Here is an 18,182-nt window from a genome sequence, read left to right on the forward strand (position 1 = left end):
AAGTTAAAGAAGCCAAACGTAAAAGGTCATATTGTATTACTTCATTTATATGAAATAGAATAGGCAAATCCTTAGAGACAGAAAAAGCACATAGTGTTTGCCAGGGGCTCGGAGGAGAAGAGATTAGGGAGTGACTGCTTAACAGGCAAGGGGTTTTCTTTTGGGGTGAAAAAATATTTTGGAACTGGATATAGAGGTGGTGGCTGATATTAAATTGCCTGGTATATGCTCAAAGTGCTATAAGAAGTTGAGATAGGACTGAAGAGTTCTATGTGTTTTCTAATTTAGGGTCAAGTGATTAAGGTACAAATACCCAGTTGATGAGAACCTTGTCTTTTGAAGCTTTAACAGAATTCTTACAGTGACTGTTCATTTTCTATCACATTTGCATGCTTACTTTATTACTTTGTCCCCTATCCCTTACACGTTCTTACATGTATCAAAGATTATGCATAATTGTTACTTTTTTTTTTTTAAGTACTAACAGGTGGAATTAGGCCTATCCTTTTGCTTACCTCGCCACAGCTATTCAGTTTCAAAGTTGACATAAAGAGGACTTTGTATAAGGTCTTGAACCAGGCTTAAGAAGTCACTCCTGCCTTATGAAATGTTCTGTTGCATTTTTTTAAAGTGGTAATAGGAACTATGAATAGAAATTTGTCCCTTTCTTGTGTTCATTCTAGCTAGAAATGTTATAAAACAATTTAGGTGTATTACAACACAGAGTTCATTTGTTCAATTTGTTGTACAGACTAAGAGATGGCACAACACATTACAATACTATGAGAGAAGAAATTTATTTCATTCTAGTGTTAAAAAAAAAAACATAAATTTACTGTCAACATCACCAAAACATAAATACCATTTCCATAATTTAGAGTAAGATCAAAGCACGCAGAAGAAATGATATCAAAAATTTTAATGATTGCAGCTGCCAAATGAAGTATTTAATAGATACCTTCAGTTATAATGATCGGTAAAACGAAAAGATTTGGCTTCTGACATACAAAGGTGGTTCTGTAACTGTTTAGAACGCTTTGCTTCCAGTCGGAGCTGTCTAGCTCTCTCTTTAACAGCTTGTTGCTCTTCTATTTTTTCTATCCGTTTCCTTCTCAGCCATCTGTAGAAAAAGGCAGGATCAGATTTGGTGAGTATCAACCTGAATATGCTCCTCATGTTATAAAGTTACTACTACAGATAATTAAAGGAAATGGGCATGCATTCATTCATTCATTCATTCATTCATTCATTTATTTATTGGCAGCTGGCTGGTATGGGGATGAACATTTCTTTACATAAAATACTGTCACAAAACAAATTATTAAAGTATTGACTGAAACAATTCAGACTTATACCCCAGACTCATACAAGAAAGCATAATTACATTTGGGATCAAATGTAAGTTTGCCTTACGATAAAATTGTCAACTTAATTGGCTTTTTAGTAATAAACAATCATTTTACATGTGCTGTAGGTCCTGTGTTTGTTTTAAGATGGTTTTTTAAGTAAATAACTATGTGATAGTTTCCAAAAAACTTATTCTTTGCAACTAGCTGTGTTTTAAAACATTACTTAGCCAGGTTCAGAATACTAGGTGCAGAAATGCTGCCTTACTCTTCTTGGTAGGGAAACTATAAGCTCTTGCTTTTCAGTGCAGAAAATAGTTCTTCCTTAAAATAGAGAAATAAGCCTCAGCAAGAAAGCATCAAAAGAGGTAAAGGAAGAGTCCCCATTCTAAAAAATTCAAGTCTATAAAGCTCACTTAGTTAAAATAATATAAAAAATAACTGTATACATACATACTAGGTACTTCAAAAAGTTCTTGGAAAAAATACAAAGCTTTCCATGATCTTTTTGAAGTACCCATGTATATCTGGTAAATAGTGTGTATATGGGGTGTCTGTGTTTATACATATACATATAGGTATTTTTTTCAGAAACAAACCTAAACAACTAAATAACTGCGTTAGAATAAAAAGAGACGTAAGAAGTATTATTACCTGATGTATGTTCCTGAACTGGATGCTAATTTAAGCAAATTAACTGTAAGTCATTTACGGGTCAGTAGGGGAAAAAGATATGGCTGGATATTGGATGAGCTCATTAATGAAAATAAGAACACTGCAGAACAGTATATATAGTATGATCTCAATTTATATTTTTTAATTGTAAGTATCTGTAACGTATCTAGAAGGCAGGCACTCTGGTGCTAACAATCATGATTTCTGGATGATTAAAATTTTAGTTTAAACCCCTCCATTTCCACAATGTCCATTTACTGTTTCTATTATAATAAAAGGTCATGTAAAAAAAATGGAGGGAGACACAGAGAAAGAGAAAAGAAAGGAAGAGAGAAAGAAAGAAAAGAAAGAGATGGCAAAAAAGAAAAGAAAAAAGTAATGAACTTCAAACAACTGGACTCAATATTCACTCTGTTCCCTCACTCTCCCTAAGGCTTGCTAGCAAAATTATGAAGACAGGTCTGTAATCTCAGGATCAGCGAGGTACTGCAGTCTTAACCAGATAATTGAAAAGAGATCAGCTTTGCCTTAAATTACCAAAATGTGTGCCCAGATCTCCTTTTCATTTGGTCTATACAAATTTTCCTTCTCAGCCCACTTGTATGTCTTAACACACAAAAAATATATTGGTAAATGCAACTTTGTTCAGTTTTTCTGAGGGCTATACAGGAAAAGCTGTAACCAATCTTTGACCCATTTCTATAAGAAATAAACAATAAATGAATAAATAAATGGTAAGTATCAAAAGCTATCATACTGGTACCATAGGAAATAATTTTAGTTTTAAAAAGTATCTTGAAGAAGGAACTATATAAATATGTAAATTATGGAGTTAAAGAATTATACATTTTTTTAAAGCATGGATTTAAAGTTGAACAGGTACATACTATAAGAGAAAATATTTTGGGTTTTTTTCAAGCTTTAATAATCATATAACTTTCTAAAATGACTGTGAAGAAGGGGGGAAAATGCTCTGCCTTTAACTTACTGTTTAAAGGCCCTTTCACGGCCTTCTGTTCCTATAAGGAAGAATAAGCATTCCTCTTGCTTTCTTAGTTCTTCTGCCTTTCTTTCTTTCATCTGTTCTTCATGCTTTTTTTTAAGCCATGATCGAAAAGCTTGTTGTGGATCTCTGTTTTCCCGCTGATTAGAAAAATAAGCTTTGATTAATTTAGATTAATTTAGATAAGGTTCCCTGCCCATGGAACCTTACAAGAATACATGTCCCACTCATCAATTTTTCATAATAATGATAATCTCATTAGCTTCATTTTTAGTATCCAAACCAAATACATTACCCTTGAATTATCAACACTAATTACCCTTTCATCAGAAAATTAGACATTGAACTCATTGCCATCTGGCTTCTTTCAAAAGTCTCACTGAGGTAATCAATACATGAAGAAAGTCTAAAAGCAGTGATTTTCAAACTCTTCAAAGCTGAACTCTTTGTCAAATAAAATATTTTTTCCCAATAGTACAAACATATAAAGGAAAAGATTGAAGAAGTGTTGGGTGAGCTTCTGGTCAGGATGGCTGAATAGGTGGTCCCCAGCATCACTCTCTCCCACAAATCAACCAATGTACAACTATTAAAAAGTGAGACAGCTAAGCTGGGGCTGCTAGACCTTAAGGGACAAGGAGGGAGGGACCTATGGAGCTCATGAAGGCAGGAGAAGCCACCATGAAGGAAGAATTTGGAGCCCCAGCCACTTCAAGGCTGGAGCTGATGAGTACATGGAGCAAGAGCTGGAAAAAACTGCTGCCATGCCCTTTGTAGGAGATTGCTTGCAGAAGGCAGGGGAGAAGAGGGCCCTGGTGGCCCCCAGGCCAGCAAGACCACTGACAGCGTTCTCCTCAACTCACACAGAAGCAAGGAACCACAGACAACTGTAAAAAGAAGCCACTCAGAGGCCAGTGAGTCATTGCAAGGGAATGGCACAAGGCCTATCCCATAGGAGGTGTTTGGAGTACAGGCGGTGGAGATGGGCCCACTGGGGGAACATTGGGGTACAGCATGGACAGCTGATCAGCCCTCCAATCAGTGCAGGACCATTCAGTGGAGACTGGTCCAGAATATAGAATTGCAAAGGGTGCAGTTTGCTGAAAAGACTCACGACCAGACCAGAGTTTCCACACAAGCCAGGTGTACCGGACCTCACAAGACCCAGAAGTGTTTACAAGGTCAAAAATTAAAACCTAAGCTGCACAAAAAGCCTTCCCCAGGGAATCAGCATCAAAGCTCCCCAGCCGGGGTGATAGGGGGATGAGGACCTCAGCCATGCCCCCCTGACACCTGCAACCAGCCCAGCGATGACCACCAATCAGCCGCAGGAAGCACCCTGGGCTCCTGAGCTGGGGTGGTCAGGGGCTGAGGGCCTCAGCCACACACCCTTGATGTCTGCACCAAGCCCAGCGATGGCCACCAAGCTGCCACTGGAAACACTCCAGGATCCTGAGCTGGGGTGTTAGGGGTACAAGAGGGTCAGCCACGCCCTCCCAACATCTACAACCAGCACAGCGATGACCACCAGGCCACCACTGGAAACACCCTGGGCTTCTGAGCCAGGGCAGTGGGGGACTGAGGGCGTCAGCCACACCCCCCAGACATCTGCATCCAGCCCAGCAATGACGAAGCTGCCACTGGAAGCCCGCTGGTCTCCCTGCTGAAATGAAGGTGGTGCCATGGGCTTCAACCATGCCCCGGCTCCTGCCTCCTCCTCCCACACTATTTCTTTCCCCCTTTTTCTCTCCCCCTCCCCCCAACTGCTTTGCAACATCTTAGAATGTAAATAAGTAATAATATTAATAAATAATTTTTTTTTAAAAAAGAGTTGGGGTTAGGCAGCACAAGTGGAGTTCTGATCGTTGTAGCAGTTCCTGAAGGAGCTCCACGGAATACAGTTTTCAAATAAATGATCCAACACTTGTGTTATTCATCCCTTCTTTCGAAATCTAACTTTGTTTTTAAGTTTTATGAGTACATTTCAGAAGCTACTTAATTGCTAAGCACATCTTTGAAACTATAATTATTATTATGGAGGATAGCCATATGGGTTTTCAGATATAAAAAATCTTCTGATAAGGATAACATTCATCAGGAGTTTGACATAAGAAAAAGCGAGCAGAAGCAGCTTATTTCATGGTCCCTCAAAGTTCATGATGAGTCCTATCTTTAGAGAATTTTCAAAAGTTGAAAGAGCTCTTATTTGGGAGAATAAAGGAGAAAAAGGGACAGACTTGGGGCTCTTTATCCTTGGGAAAAGTATGACTTACTATGTGGATTCCTGGCTAGAACACAAAAGGAAGGAATATACTCACTGAATACTTTCCCCAAATTTGAGTTCTGTGATAGAGAAAACCTTTCCCTGTATCTTGCATTTTCCCTTATCAGCAACTCACATTGCCAAGTATGCTCTGGTCTAATTTATAAGATTTATGTAATTCAGTATCTTTGATGCACAACTGAACTTTGTGGAGAGGACCCCTGGATATAAACAATCACTGCTAAACACCTAGACGTCTGGGGATAGCTGAAGATGACTGAGAAGTGTTCAGTCTGGAATTACAGATCAAGAGTCAAGGATTCAAGGCTGAAGAGGATTGATGGGTATCTGTTCTTTCATTCATTCAAAACAGACTTATAGAGTATTTACTACAAAGCAGGCACATAGGTATTGGGTTGCATTAATGAACAAAAACAAGGTTCCCTCTCAGACATTCTATACCTGCACTGTACAGTACAGTAGCCAATAGTCACATGTGGCAATTTAAATTTTAAAAAATTAAAAATTCAGTACCTCAGTCACATTAGCTACATTTTAAGTGCTTAACAGCACCACGTGGCTAGTAGCTACTGTACTGAACACCACAGATACGGAATATTTCCATCAACACAAAAAGTTTTATTGGGCAGTGTTATCCCACACAGGGAGAAAAAAATAGATTATTAATTGATAGATATGTCTGATTCAAAAGAAAAGTACGGGAAGGAGAAAGTTTAATAAAGGGGAAGGTGAGGAGAAAGGACAACATTTAAATAGAAAGTGAGGAAGCAAGTTATGGGATATCTGTAGAAAAAGTATTTCAAGCAGTGGTAATGGTAAAAGCGAAGGAGCTGAGAAGGGATTGTATTTGGCATGTTCAATAAATAGCAAAGAAGTCAAAGTGATGCTGTAGCAAAGTGAATGAAGAGTAGAAGAAGATGAAGTCCGAGAAGTAACAGGTATTAGATAATGCACATCCTTCTAGGCCTGAGTAAGAACTTTGGTTTTATTTTAAGATAAGCCATTGGAGGTTTCTGAGCATGAAATACATAATTTATTCTACATTTTAGAAGGATCATTCTGGCAGCTATGTGGAAAATAGACTGGGTGAAGGAGAGACAAGATAAAAGAAGGGGGACCAGTTGCCTGGCTTTTGCAGCAGTCCAGGCAACAGAAAATAGTGGTTTGAATTAGGACAGTAGGATTCTGTATATACTTTGAAGGTATAACAAACAAAATTTGCTCAAAGTTTGGATGTAGGGTTTTATGCCATGCTTTAAATGATTGTTTTCTGAATTATTCGAGGTTTCCTTTTTATGGCTTTTTAAATCCAAATATATAAAGTCAAACATTTCTCCACTGCAAAAAATAAATACAAAAAATGAAGAAAAAAAGTAATGCACCTAATCTCACAAAGAACTAGTTTGCATAATGCATAAAGAGTTTCTATATATCAAAAAGAAAAAGACTAATAGTCCTAATAGAAAAGTTGCCAAAGGATTTTTCCATGAAAAGAAAGTTCGACAAGCTCATATATGTCAATCTCCCTCATAATATACTACAGTCAGACAGCAATTCCCACATACCAAATTGGTGATCGGTAAAGATAAAAACATTCGAAAGCACACTTCTCAATGAGGGAGTAGGGGTGCAGGAACTCTCACACACAGTTGATGATAGTATTAAGTGGCACATGTATTGGAACCAATTTGGCAATATTTGTCAAAATTTTAAAAAGGAAAACCCAGAAATTCTACCTCCATTTCAACTTTTATATTTGCAAAATTAACATATACACAGGGATAATTACCAAAAGATTAGAAAAGCAGGAGTGACATCATCAGGATGGAAGAATAGACAGTCCCTAGCATCATTCTCCCTCACAATCAACCAATTTATAACTATTAAAAAACGAAGACTGCCAACCCGGGGCCACTGGAGCACGGGGGAAAAGGAGGGAGACCTATAGGGTTCGTGAAGGTGGGAGAAGCTGTGAGAAGAAACCACTCAGTCCGTTTCAAGCCCCAGGTGCTTCAGGGCCAGCCTTGTGAGAGGCAGGAAGAAGCTTCAACACACAAAATAGGAGCCAACAAAAACCACAGCTCAGACCTTTGCATGAAGTTGCCTGGAGTCTACATGGGAGAAGAGGGCCTCAGAGCCCACCCTACCAACCCCAGTCCAGTGAGACCACTGTCAGGGTTCTGGTGGACCCACATAGGAGCATGGAGCTGTAGCCGAATGAAGAAAGGAGACCCACAGAGGCCAGTGAGTCATCACAAGGGACCTGAGCACAGCCCACCCCACAGGAAGTATTTGGAGTGCAGGAGGGATGCTGGCTGGCTGGGAGAACACTGGGGTGCAGAGTGGGCAGCTGATCTGCCTTCCAACTAGCACAGGCCCACTCAGTGGAGACTGGTCAGGGTGATAGAATTGCAGGGGGCGCCGTTTGCTGGGAAGACTCAGTCCCAGGCCAGAATTTCCACATAGCCCAAGTGTATCTGAACTCACAAGATCTGGAAGTGATTGAAAAGGCAACAATTAAAATCCAGTCCACAAAAAAAGCCTTCCCCAGAAAATGAGCAGCAGCAAAGAAGCAATTTAGTGCAAGCACAGAGCTCAAGTGCTGGTCCCCACAGGAAGTTCCCCTAATTTTGGAATTAACCAAAACCACTGACCAGAGACAAAGCTCTGATATTAACTAGTAAATGTCTAACACCACCACAGAACACCTATATTACCCAGGAGAGGTAGCAGTCTCCTCAAATGCACAGGAATCAATGCAAAGACACAAAGATCACAAAAGAACAGAGAAATGACACCATCAAAGGAAACAAACGCAGCACCAGCAATCGACCCAGAGGAACAGCAGACTTATGAAATGTTTGACAGAGATTTCAGAATACCCCAAAGGAAACAAACGCAGCACCAGCAATCGACCCAGAGGAACAGCAGACTTATGAAATGTTTGACAGAGAATTCAGAATAACCCTCTTAAGAACACTCAGGGAGTCACAAGAAAATACGGATAGAAAATTAAATAATATCTGGAAAACAATCCAGGAGCAGAATGAGAAGTTTGTCAAAGGAATTCTAGAAATAAAGACTGCCCCAAACTATGAAGCTAGTACAAGAAACCACAGGGGAAACTACATGAAATCAGAGTGGGCAGCATTTTTTTGAGTGCAACTACAAAGGCACAGGCAACTAAAGAAAAAATACCCAAATGGGATTACATCAAACTGAAAAGCTTCTGCACAGCAAGGGACACTGTCAAAAAAGTGAAGAGAGAACCTACAGAATGGGAGACAATGTTTGCAAATTATAAATCAGACAAGGGACGAATATCCAGAATATGCAAGGAACTCAAACAACAGCAAAATAATAATAATAATAATAATAAATAATAATAATAATAATAACCCAGTTAAAAAATGGGCAAAGGACCTGAATAGACATTTCTCAAAGAAGACATACAAATGGCCAATAGGCACATGAAAAAAATGCTCAAAATCACTAATCATCAGGGAAATGCAAATTAAAACTACAACGATATATCATCTCACTCCAGCTAGAATGGTTATTATCAACAAGACAGAAAATAACAAGTGCTGGTGAAGATGCAGAGAAAAAGGAGATCTCCTACATTGTTGGCAGGAATGTAAATTGGTATAGTCATTGTGGAAAACAGTACGGAGGTTCCTCAGAGAATTAAAAACAGATTTACTTTATGACCTACCTATCCCACTACTGGGTATATAACCAAGTAAATGAAATCACTGTTTCAGAAAGACACCTCGACTTCCATTTTCATGGCAGCACTATTCACAACAGCCAAGAGATGAAATCAACCTAAATGCTCATCAACGGATGAATGGATAAAAAACCTGTGGTATATATATACACAATGAAATGCTATTCGGCTACTAAAAAAAAAAAGATATACTATCATTTGTAGCAACGTGGATGAAACTGGAAATCATCATGTTAAGTGAAGTCAGTCAGGCACAGAAAGACAAATACCACATGATATCACTCATGTGTGGAATCTAAATAACAACAACAACAAAGTGGTTCTCATAGAAGTAGAAAGTAGAACAGTGGTTATCACAGGGCTGAGGGTGGAGAGGAAGGAGGAAGATAACTGGTGGACTAAGGGGTACAAAACTATGCTGTGTACCCTAAGTGAATCATTGTACAGTTTATGCATGTATTGAAACAACACACTCTACCCCATAAATATGTACAAGTAAATGTTAAAATATTTTGAATAAAAAAAGATAAAACAATTGAACATCATCTTTAAAGTGCTAAAAAGAAAAAAAACTGCCAGCCCAAAATTACATATCCAGTAAAAACAAAACAAAAACAAATACTTCAAAAATGATACATTTCTTATAATCTCTAGAGCAGTTATTTTAAATAATGCAAAGAAGCATAGCTGAAGAATGATAAAAACATAAAATAGAATATACTTAAAACACTTGGTTAGTACACAAGAAGGCAGGAAAGAATGAATAATGGAGTTAAAAAGAGATAAAACAAATAGACAACAAATATCAAGATGGTAGACTTAAAACCTACCACATCAATAATTATAATTAAATACAAATGAACTCCAACCAAAAGTAGTAAATTGCTGGACTGGTAGATCCAAATACATGGTGTCTGCTTGAGCCACTCTTTAAATATAAAGGCACAAATACATTAAAAGTAAAACATTAAAACTATAACTCACATTGTACACAATTCCCCACAGAAATAACCAACAAAATACACTTATTATTGCAATGTATTAAGAAGCCAAATTAATCAACTACCAAGTTATAGTACAGCTCAGCTTCAGTAGAGATGAAGTTTGTAAAAATACTTCAGAACACTATTAGTTTATGATACAAATTTGCATTAAAATCAATATTTGAGACAGATTTGAAGTGCAGCAAAAAATAAAAATTTCAAAGGGAAATATACATATAGCCATGATGTCTTCTTACATAAAATTTTTTTGAAATAAATTATGTTCAATATGGCTCATGCTTTCAAAGAATACAATTCACAGTTACTATTTATTTTATCTACAAATAGAGCACAATAGAACACTAAATTGTACATTTATTTTTACAAATACCCAATAAAAAATTACATTAGGCTGAATGCTGTGAGAACTGAAAGCCCATCATCCTCCAGGAAGCGGTCAGCAGCGCCGTCACAGCTGTTTCCTTTGGTCACTGATCGAAACATAAGCTCCTCTTATCTTCTCTGCCCTTAATCACTAATAACTACTGCAATGTGCTGTGCTTCTGCCCTGTGCAATCCCAAATTCCTTCTTTCCCTCATAAAACTTGCTAGTTTGTTTTCTGTAATTCCTATTCAATGATATATAACCTCCCAAACATTCTCCTTTCTCTCAAGACACTGATAAAACCTGGCCGTAAACCTATCTTTTTTTTAATTTAAATTTAAATTTTATTTTATTTTATTTATTAATTAATTAATTAATTAATTAATTAAATTTTGTCGATATACAATGTGGTTGATTATTGTGGCCCATCACCGAAACCTCCCTCCCTCTTCCCTCTCCCCCCTCCCACCCAACAATGTCCTTTCTGTTTGCTTGTCGTATCAACTTCAAGGAGTTGTAGTTGTTATGTCTTCTCCCCCTCCCCCGTTTTTTTTTTTTTTGTGTGTGTGTGTGTGTGTGTGTGTGAATTTATTTATTTATTTTTTAGCTCCCACCAATAAGTAAGAACATGTGGTATTTCTCTTTCTGTGCCTGACTTGTTTCACTTAATATATGCAAACTCCCCAAGGCACAGTTTCTTCTCTCAAATAGAAGCTTATTTTCTGCGATACTTCAAGTACTTCACAGGTTGGACAAAGTCAATACTTTGTCTTCACTCCTCTGTACCTCAACTATTTTTTCTTTTTAAAAAAAAATATTAATTTTTTTTTACACTCTAAGATGTTGTGGAGCAGTTGGGAGGAGGGGTAGAGAGAAAAGGGGAGGGAAATAGGGTAGAAGGAGGAGGAGGAAGGAAGAGGGGCCTGGTCAAGGCTTATGGCACCCCCCTCATTCTGGCAGGGGAGCCCAAGGGGCTTCTGGCAGTGGCTCAGTTGTGACTGGACTGGATGCAGACTTGGTGGGGCATGGCTGAGGCCCTAGGAAACCCTCACCCCAGAAGCCCAGGGCACTTCCAGCAGCAGCTTGGTGGTTGTCACTGGGTTAGGTACAGACAACAGGGGGCATGGCTGAGGCTCTCAGACCCCCAGCACCTAGGCTCAGGAGCCTGGGACACTTCTGGTGGTGGGAGGGTGTGGGGGGAAGGTGCACCTGAGGCCCTCAGCATCCCCTCTGCCCTGGCTTGGGAGCCTGGGGAACTTGCAGTCCTAAGTTTTACAGGTGTTCTTTAGGGGTATTAGACCTTAACTGGTTAATATCAGAACTTTGTCTCTGATCTGTGGGTATTTTGGTTTTTTCTTTCAGTTCTGTGTTGTATTATTCACTATCCCCACCACTTAAACTCTGCACTGGAACTAATTTGTTGTCCTTTGCATATTTTTAAAATGGGGGAACTTCCTGTGGGGACCAGCACTTGAGCTCGTGGTTGAGCTAAATTGCTGCTTTGATGCTGATTCTCTGGGGAAGGCTTTATGTACAGCTCAGGTTTTAATTTTTGACCTTGTAAGCACTTCTGGGTCTTGTGAGATCCAGTACACCTGGGTTGTGTGGAAACTCTGGTCTGGTCCTGAGTCTTTTCAGCAAACTGCACCCCCTGCAGGTCTATATTCCTGACCAGTCTCTACTGAGTGGTCCTGTGCTTACTGGAGGGCAGATCTGCTGTACATGCTGTGCCCCAATGTTTCTCGGGTGGGCCCATCTCCCCCACCACCTGCACTCCAAACACTTTCCATGGTATGGCCCATGTGCCAGTCCCTTGTGATGACTCACTCACCTCTGACTGGCTCCTTTTTTTCAGTTGTCTATGGCCCCTCACTCCTGTGTGGGTCAACGGGAACGCTGTTAATGGTCTTGCTGGCCTGGGAGCTACCAAGGTCCTCTTCTACTCTGCTGCCTCCATGCAACTTCATATGAAGGGCACAGCAGTGGCTTTTGCCAGCTCTTGCTCTGTGTGCTCACCAGGGCCAGTCTTGAAGTGGTCGGGGCTCCAAACAGTCAGAATGGTCCTTTCTTTCTCTCATGGTGGCTTCTTTCACCTTCATGAACTCCATAGGTCTCTCCTCCTCATCCCTGCGCTCTCTAGCAGCCCCAAGTTGGCATTCATTGCTTATTAGTAGTTGTAAATTCATTGATTGTGGGAGAAGGTGATGCTGGGTACTGTCTATTCTGCCATCTTGATCAGGAGTCTCCATACCTCTTCTTAATTGTATTCCTCTACTCTCCTAAGTAAACCCATCTTCCTTTAATAATTATACTTTTTGCCTCTATTAAAGTTAGTAATATAACAACCTCTGGTTGCTCCTATCACAGTGTTCCTCTCCATCCTAGTCCCAAGTAATATTTATAACCATTTGGTTAAACCATTCAACATCAAGCCTCACAGATCTTTGATTTTCTCGTCTTCTACGAGTTTCCCCACTGCATTTGCCACACACTCCTATAGCCACATCCTCATCCTCACAAACTACTCCATCTCTGAAATCACTAATCTGAATTATATCTCCATTCTCAACCTCTCTACTGAACACTAGACATATTTCTCCAGTTAATCTTCAACATCATCACCTGGATGTTTTGTAGGTACCTCAAACTCAACAACTTAAAAACTGAAATGACAAATTTCCCCAAATCAGTTTTCTTCTCTACTGCTCCCAGAAACAGCACCACCATCCACCAAGTTGCTCAGAAGAAAACCTGGTGTATTCTTTTTACATCTTATTCTCCCTCATACACATTATCTAATCAATTACCAAGTTCCTTCAACTAATACTCCAAAACATCTAAAATCTCCCTCTCTCTCGTCACTCTCCACCCCTGCTATAACTCTAGCCCAAGTCACGTCACCTAGACAACTGCATCTGCTTTCTAATTGCTCTCCCCATATCTGCTCTAGCGCCCTCCAGTTCATTCTCAGAATGGCAGTCAGAGTACCTTGTGAAAATGCGTATCTAAGGTGTCACGCCTCTGTTTAACTAATTTCAATGGCTTCCCATAACAGGGTAAAATATAAAATCCTAATTATAGCCTCCAAGGTGCCACCTGATCTGATTCCTGCTCATTTCTTTCACATTCACCAAGTTATTTCCTGCCTTAGGGTATTCTCACATGTTCTCTACACCTGAAAACATTGCTCCTATTCTTGGCCAAAATTCTACCCCTATTTTCACTGACTCAGAAAAACATTTCTGAACTAGCAGTATACAATTGTTTCCCTCATTATGATCTCTCATAGCTCTTTTTTTCCACAGCATTCATCTCTATTTATAATTTTAAAAAAATTTTAAATCCCTATAACATGAGCTCTATAAGACAGAGACTATACCTATTTTGCACAGGACTATATGCCTGTCCATGGGATAGCATCTGTCACATAATAGTTAAAAAATATTTACTGAATACCTAAAAAATTTTAATTGGTATTTATTTTATTCTAGAAAATTCATATCTTTTTTCCATATATGGCCTTTTATATTTGTTAATATATGAACTTTTATATTTATATCCTTTGCCTTTTTTTCAATTGGGAAACTGAAAAGTTTTTCTTTAATAAGATAAATATTAATAGTAACACTAACAATTATGACAAATTTTAAGAATCCTAATCAGTTTTTAATAAAAATTCTATTAAATGTAAAGATAAATTTGGAGAAACGCATATCTTTATAATATTTAGTCCATCCATGCAGGAATATTATATTTGTTTTCATTTAACAAAGAACTCATACATTTTTAACAATTAGCCCACTCATCCAGAAATATTATATTTGTCTAAATTTACCAAAGTCATCTTTTTGGTCCCTTGCAGTTGAATTGTACTCTCCATACAGGTCTTAAACACTCCTGTTTACTTTAAGGTATTTTATATATTCCAATATTCCCTCCACTTTTATATTTTTTATACGAGGTTATTGCTGGAATACAGGAAGACTCTAAATTTTTGTGTATTTATCATGTAAAAAACCACCTTGCTAATACATATACCTCATTTCCTTCTCTATTATTAATGAATTGGACAAAATTCCCAGAATACAGTTATTCAATATACAGGGAATCCTGACATGTTTCTGACTATAATGGGTATGCCGATAGTATTTCCCAATATAATGTTTATATTATAATTCATACTTTATTGGGAATTTTTAAATAAATTATATTAAATACTAATAAATATTTTTTTCTATATATATCTTTTAAGGTAATCATATATTTTTCTAATTTTATCTACCTAATGATGTGACAAATTATATTAATTGATTTGTTATTATTGATCCATAATTTCCTTCCTGAAATAAACCGTATTTGGTTATAGTATATTATTATTTTACTATACAGACACAGTCAAATTTCTCAATATTTTCTCTTTTAGTTTATGGTTTTTGTGTCTTGCCCGCAAAAGTACTGCCCATCCCAAGGCTTTAAAAGCTAAAAACTTCTACAAGTGGCATAATAAACAATATAGAATAATAATATATTGTCAGACTAGGAAACACATTTATAACAGATAGACTAGAAAAAGAGTCAAAATCTTTTTTTTTTTTTTTTTTTTTAAAGATGACCGGTAAGGGGGTCTTAACCCTTGGCTAGGTGTTGTCAGCACCATGCTCAGCCCGTGAGCTAACTGGCCATCCCTATATGGGATCCGAACCCGGGGCCCTGGTGTTATCAGCCCCGCACTCTCCCGAGTGAGCCACGGGCCGGCCCCCGAGTCAAAATCTTTAATATACAATTCAATTAAAAAATAAAGCTGAAAAAAAGGGAAAAGACTATGAACAGGAAGTTCACAGAAGAAATTATATTGTGTCAAGATAGTGGGCTAGAGTTGCCCAGGGCACATTTCTCCCACAGAAAAAGACCAGAAGAAAAAACGGACAGCTAAGTACTAAAGACAGCATCAGTGGGAGGGTGAAGGAAGGCAGCAAGAGTCTGGTGAGGCCCCTGTGGAGCCCAAACACCCAGGAGGGTGGTATAGAGAGGAGAAAGAGGCACATGACTTCAGTTGCCACATCTCTGACATCAGGATCGGCAAAGGAGGAATTTACCCTTGTGGGAAAAAGAATCTGATCAGCCTTGAACACTTCCTAACAGTAATCCTCCTCTTGCTTGGGCTTCAACCCACTGCCACAATTGCCATTGCCACTGACACTTCTGGCTACAGAGCTCCTGCCCACCTTCCTACACACCAGCTGATCCTGCTTGCTGCTGCAGCAGCCAGGAGCATGTGGCCCCAGAGCACCGTGGCCACAGCCATCCATCTCCCAGCACATTAGTCCATCCAACTCCCCACTCTAGCCATTGCTTCTGCTGCCACTGCCACCACTGCTGCCATTGCTGCTGGCCCCAGAGCACTGAAGCCACAGCTGCCTACCTCCCTGCATAGCAGTTCATCTCACTCCCTGCTGCAGCCACAGCTACCACTGCCGCCAGCTGCCAGAGCTCTGTGGCTGTGGCTACCAGTCTCCTCACACAGCAGTTCATCCAGATCCCCACCAATGCCCATCCCAGGTGCCAAAAGGCCCACCTTGCCCAGATCCAGGTGTTCCTGTGTTTTATGAGGCAAGAGCAGAGAGAAAAGTGGTGAGTGCATGCAGCCCTGTGCATCCAGTGTGGGAACTACTTGCAGAGATGATGCAGCTGCATTGACCTGGAGAAGGACATACGTGCAGCCAGTGGAAAGAGGAGAGCAAGGGCGGACCCTCAACACAGAGGCACAGACCACAGAGGAAATCACACTATCCCTATGAACATGTACCTAATGCTGGGAACTACTCATGGAGACCACGCAACTGCATTGACATGGAGAGTTATGAGCAGAGCAGCTAGAAAGAGGTGAGCAATTGGGGCCTCATGACCCAGTGGCCCAACCCACAGGGGAAATTACACTATCACCAGGGTCTCACACCCAGGTATGGAAAAATACTTGCACAGCCAAATGACTGCATTGGCAGGGGAGGAACACATGTGCAGCCACCAGTGAGTGCAGAAACTCAAGATAGCCAAACAGAGTATGGAAGAAAAAACCCAGCCACCAAAAACCCATACCCAACCAGGAGAAGCAAGGTCCCAGGAGGAGAATCTGCCTTCAGAAAAGAAGAAATAGAAACACTCCCCAGGGTCACCCACTCAAGCTGAGGAGCACCAGTACATCTTAGTGCACCTATCAGGGTCACAAGACACTAATTGGAGTGCCAACAAGACTGCTCAGAGTCACCCACTTCAGCCAAGGAGTGACAGGGCACCCAGGTGCTTCCCTCAAGAACATGAGATCTCACCCATGACCTTAATAACCCAATAGTGTCAGTCAGTTCAGGAAGGAACCACTGAGTGCTACAGTGCCAAGGATACATAGGCATTCACAGACAATTCCAAAGTTGAATATTGTCAAAGCAACCAGAGAGACTTCACTACTGTGTCTACCTGGAACCAATATTAAAGCATCCAACCCAGTGGTCAATATAAAGCAAATCTACAGGAAGGAGTCTCTGTCCTCAAAAAGCACTCCAGAGTAACAGAAGAAGCTAATGCTACACCAGATGACTAGACATCAATGTAGGGATACTAGAAATATGAAAAACAAGAAAAGATGGTACCACAAAAGAAATACAATAATTCTCAAGCACCAGACCCCAAGCAACAGGAAACTTTTTGGGGGAAGAGGGGCGTAAAACAAACGTCATTGTCCACTAGTCAAGAAAGAGTTTTTGATTTTACACAGTTTACCCAAATACCTTCATAATTATAGTAAAATATCAAAATGAGAAAATTGACATTGGTGCAATGTGTGTAGATACTTTTATGACATTTCATCACAAGTGTAGATTTGTGCAACCACCGCAATGAAGATTCAGAATTATCCCATCACCACAAAGCTCATTCTTATGCTTCCTTCCCCCCCTTAGACACATCCACATCCTGCTCCTCCACCATCCCTAACTCCTGGTAGATACTAATCTATTTTCCATATCTATAATTTTACATTTCAGAATGTTATATAAATGGAATTATATAGTGTGTGATCTTCTGAGATTGTTGTCTTTCCCCACTCTTTTTTTACTCTTTAGACCCACCCGAGCTGTTTCATGTATCAATAGTTCATTCCCTTTTATTGCTGAGTAGTATTCTATGGTATGCATATACCACCGTTTGTTTAAGTATTCACATATTGAGGGACATTTTAGTTGTTTCCAGGTCTGGCTATTACAAATGACACTGCCATAAACGATTGTATACAAGTTTCTGTGTGGATGTAAATTTCATTTCTCTGGGATAAATGCCCAGGAGTGTGATTGCTGGGTTGTATTGTAAATGTATGTTTACATTTTTAAGAAAATGTCAAACTACTGTCCAGACTGTCTGTACTTACTTACACAGTAAATGTTTAAGAGATTCATTTTCTGTGCATCCTTTCTAGCATTTGGGGTTTTTTTAAAATTTAATTTAATTTTATTTTATTTTGTCAATATACAAGGTGGTTGAATATTGTGGCCCATCACGAAAACCTCCCTCCCTCCTCCCACTCCCTCCTCCCTCTCCCCCCTCCCACCCAACAATGTCCTTTCTGTTTGCTTGTCATATCGACTTCAAAGAATTGTAATTGATATGTCTTCTTCCTCCACTGGTTTTTTATTTTGTGTGTGTGAATGTATGTATTTATTTTTTGTTCCCACCAATAAGTGAGAACATGTGATATTTCTCTTTCTTTGCCTGACTTGTTTCACTTAA

The 18,182-nt window shown here is 39.3% G+C and overlaps 1 protein-coding gene across 1 annotated transcript; it reads right to left on the reverse strand.

The window, feature by feature from the left end:
- Positions 1-778: 778 nt before the first annotated feature.
- LOC103608057 (coiled-coil domain-containing protein 181-like) lies at positions 779-10,525 on the reverse strand. Its single transcript, XM_008592504.1, has 4 exons — positions 10,428-10,525; positions 9,894-9,966; positions 3,010-3,164; positions 779-1,120 (listed from the first exon to the last, which is right to left on the reverse strand). The coding sequence occupies exons 1-4, from the start codon at positions 10,523-10,525 to the stop codon at positions 961-963; spliced, it is 486 nt and encodes a 161-aa protein (XP_008590726.1). The 3' UTR covers positions 779-960.
- Between the last annotated feature and the right edge of the window lie 7,657 nt (positions 10,526-18,182).

Source organism: Galeopterus variegatus, unplaced genomic scaffold (assembly GCF_000696425.1).
Source record: "Galeopterus variegatus unplaced genomic scaffold, G_variegatus-3.0.2 Scaffold7974, whole genome shotgun sequence".
Taxonomy (NCBI): Eukaryota; Metazoa; Chordata; class Mammalia; order Dermoptera; family Cynocephalidae; genus Galeopterus; species Galeopterus variegatus.

Bases quoted from the DNA above. Each gene is read 5' to 3' on its own strand.
- LOC103608057 (XM_008592504.1), bottom strand. From the start codon at position 10,525: ATGTTTCGATCAGTGACCAAAGGAAACAGCTGTGACGGCGCTGCTGAC. The intron at 9,967-10,427 runs GTAATTTTTTAT...TTATATTTAAAG, and splicing joins CTCACAGCATTCAGCCTAAT to AGTGGCTCAAGCAGACACCA. The intron at 1,121-3,009 runs GTAAGTTAAAGG...CTTTTTCTACAG, and splicing joins CGTGAAAGGGCCTTTAAACA to ATGGCTGAGAAGGAAACGGA.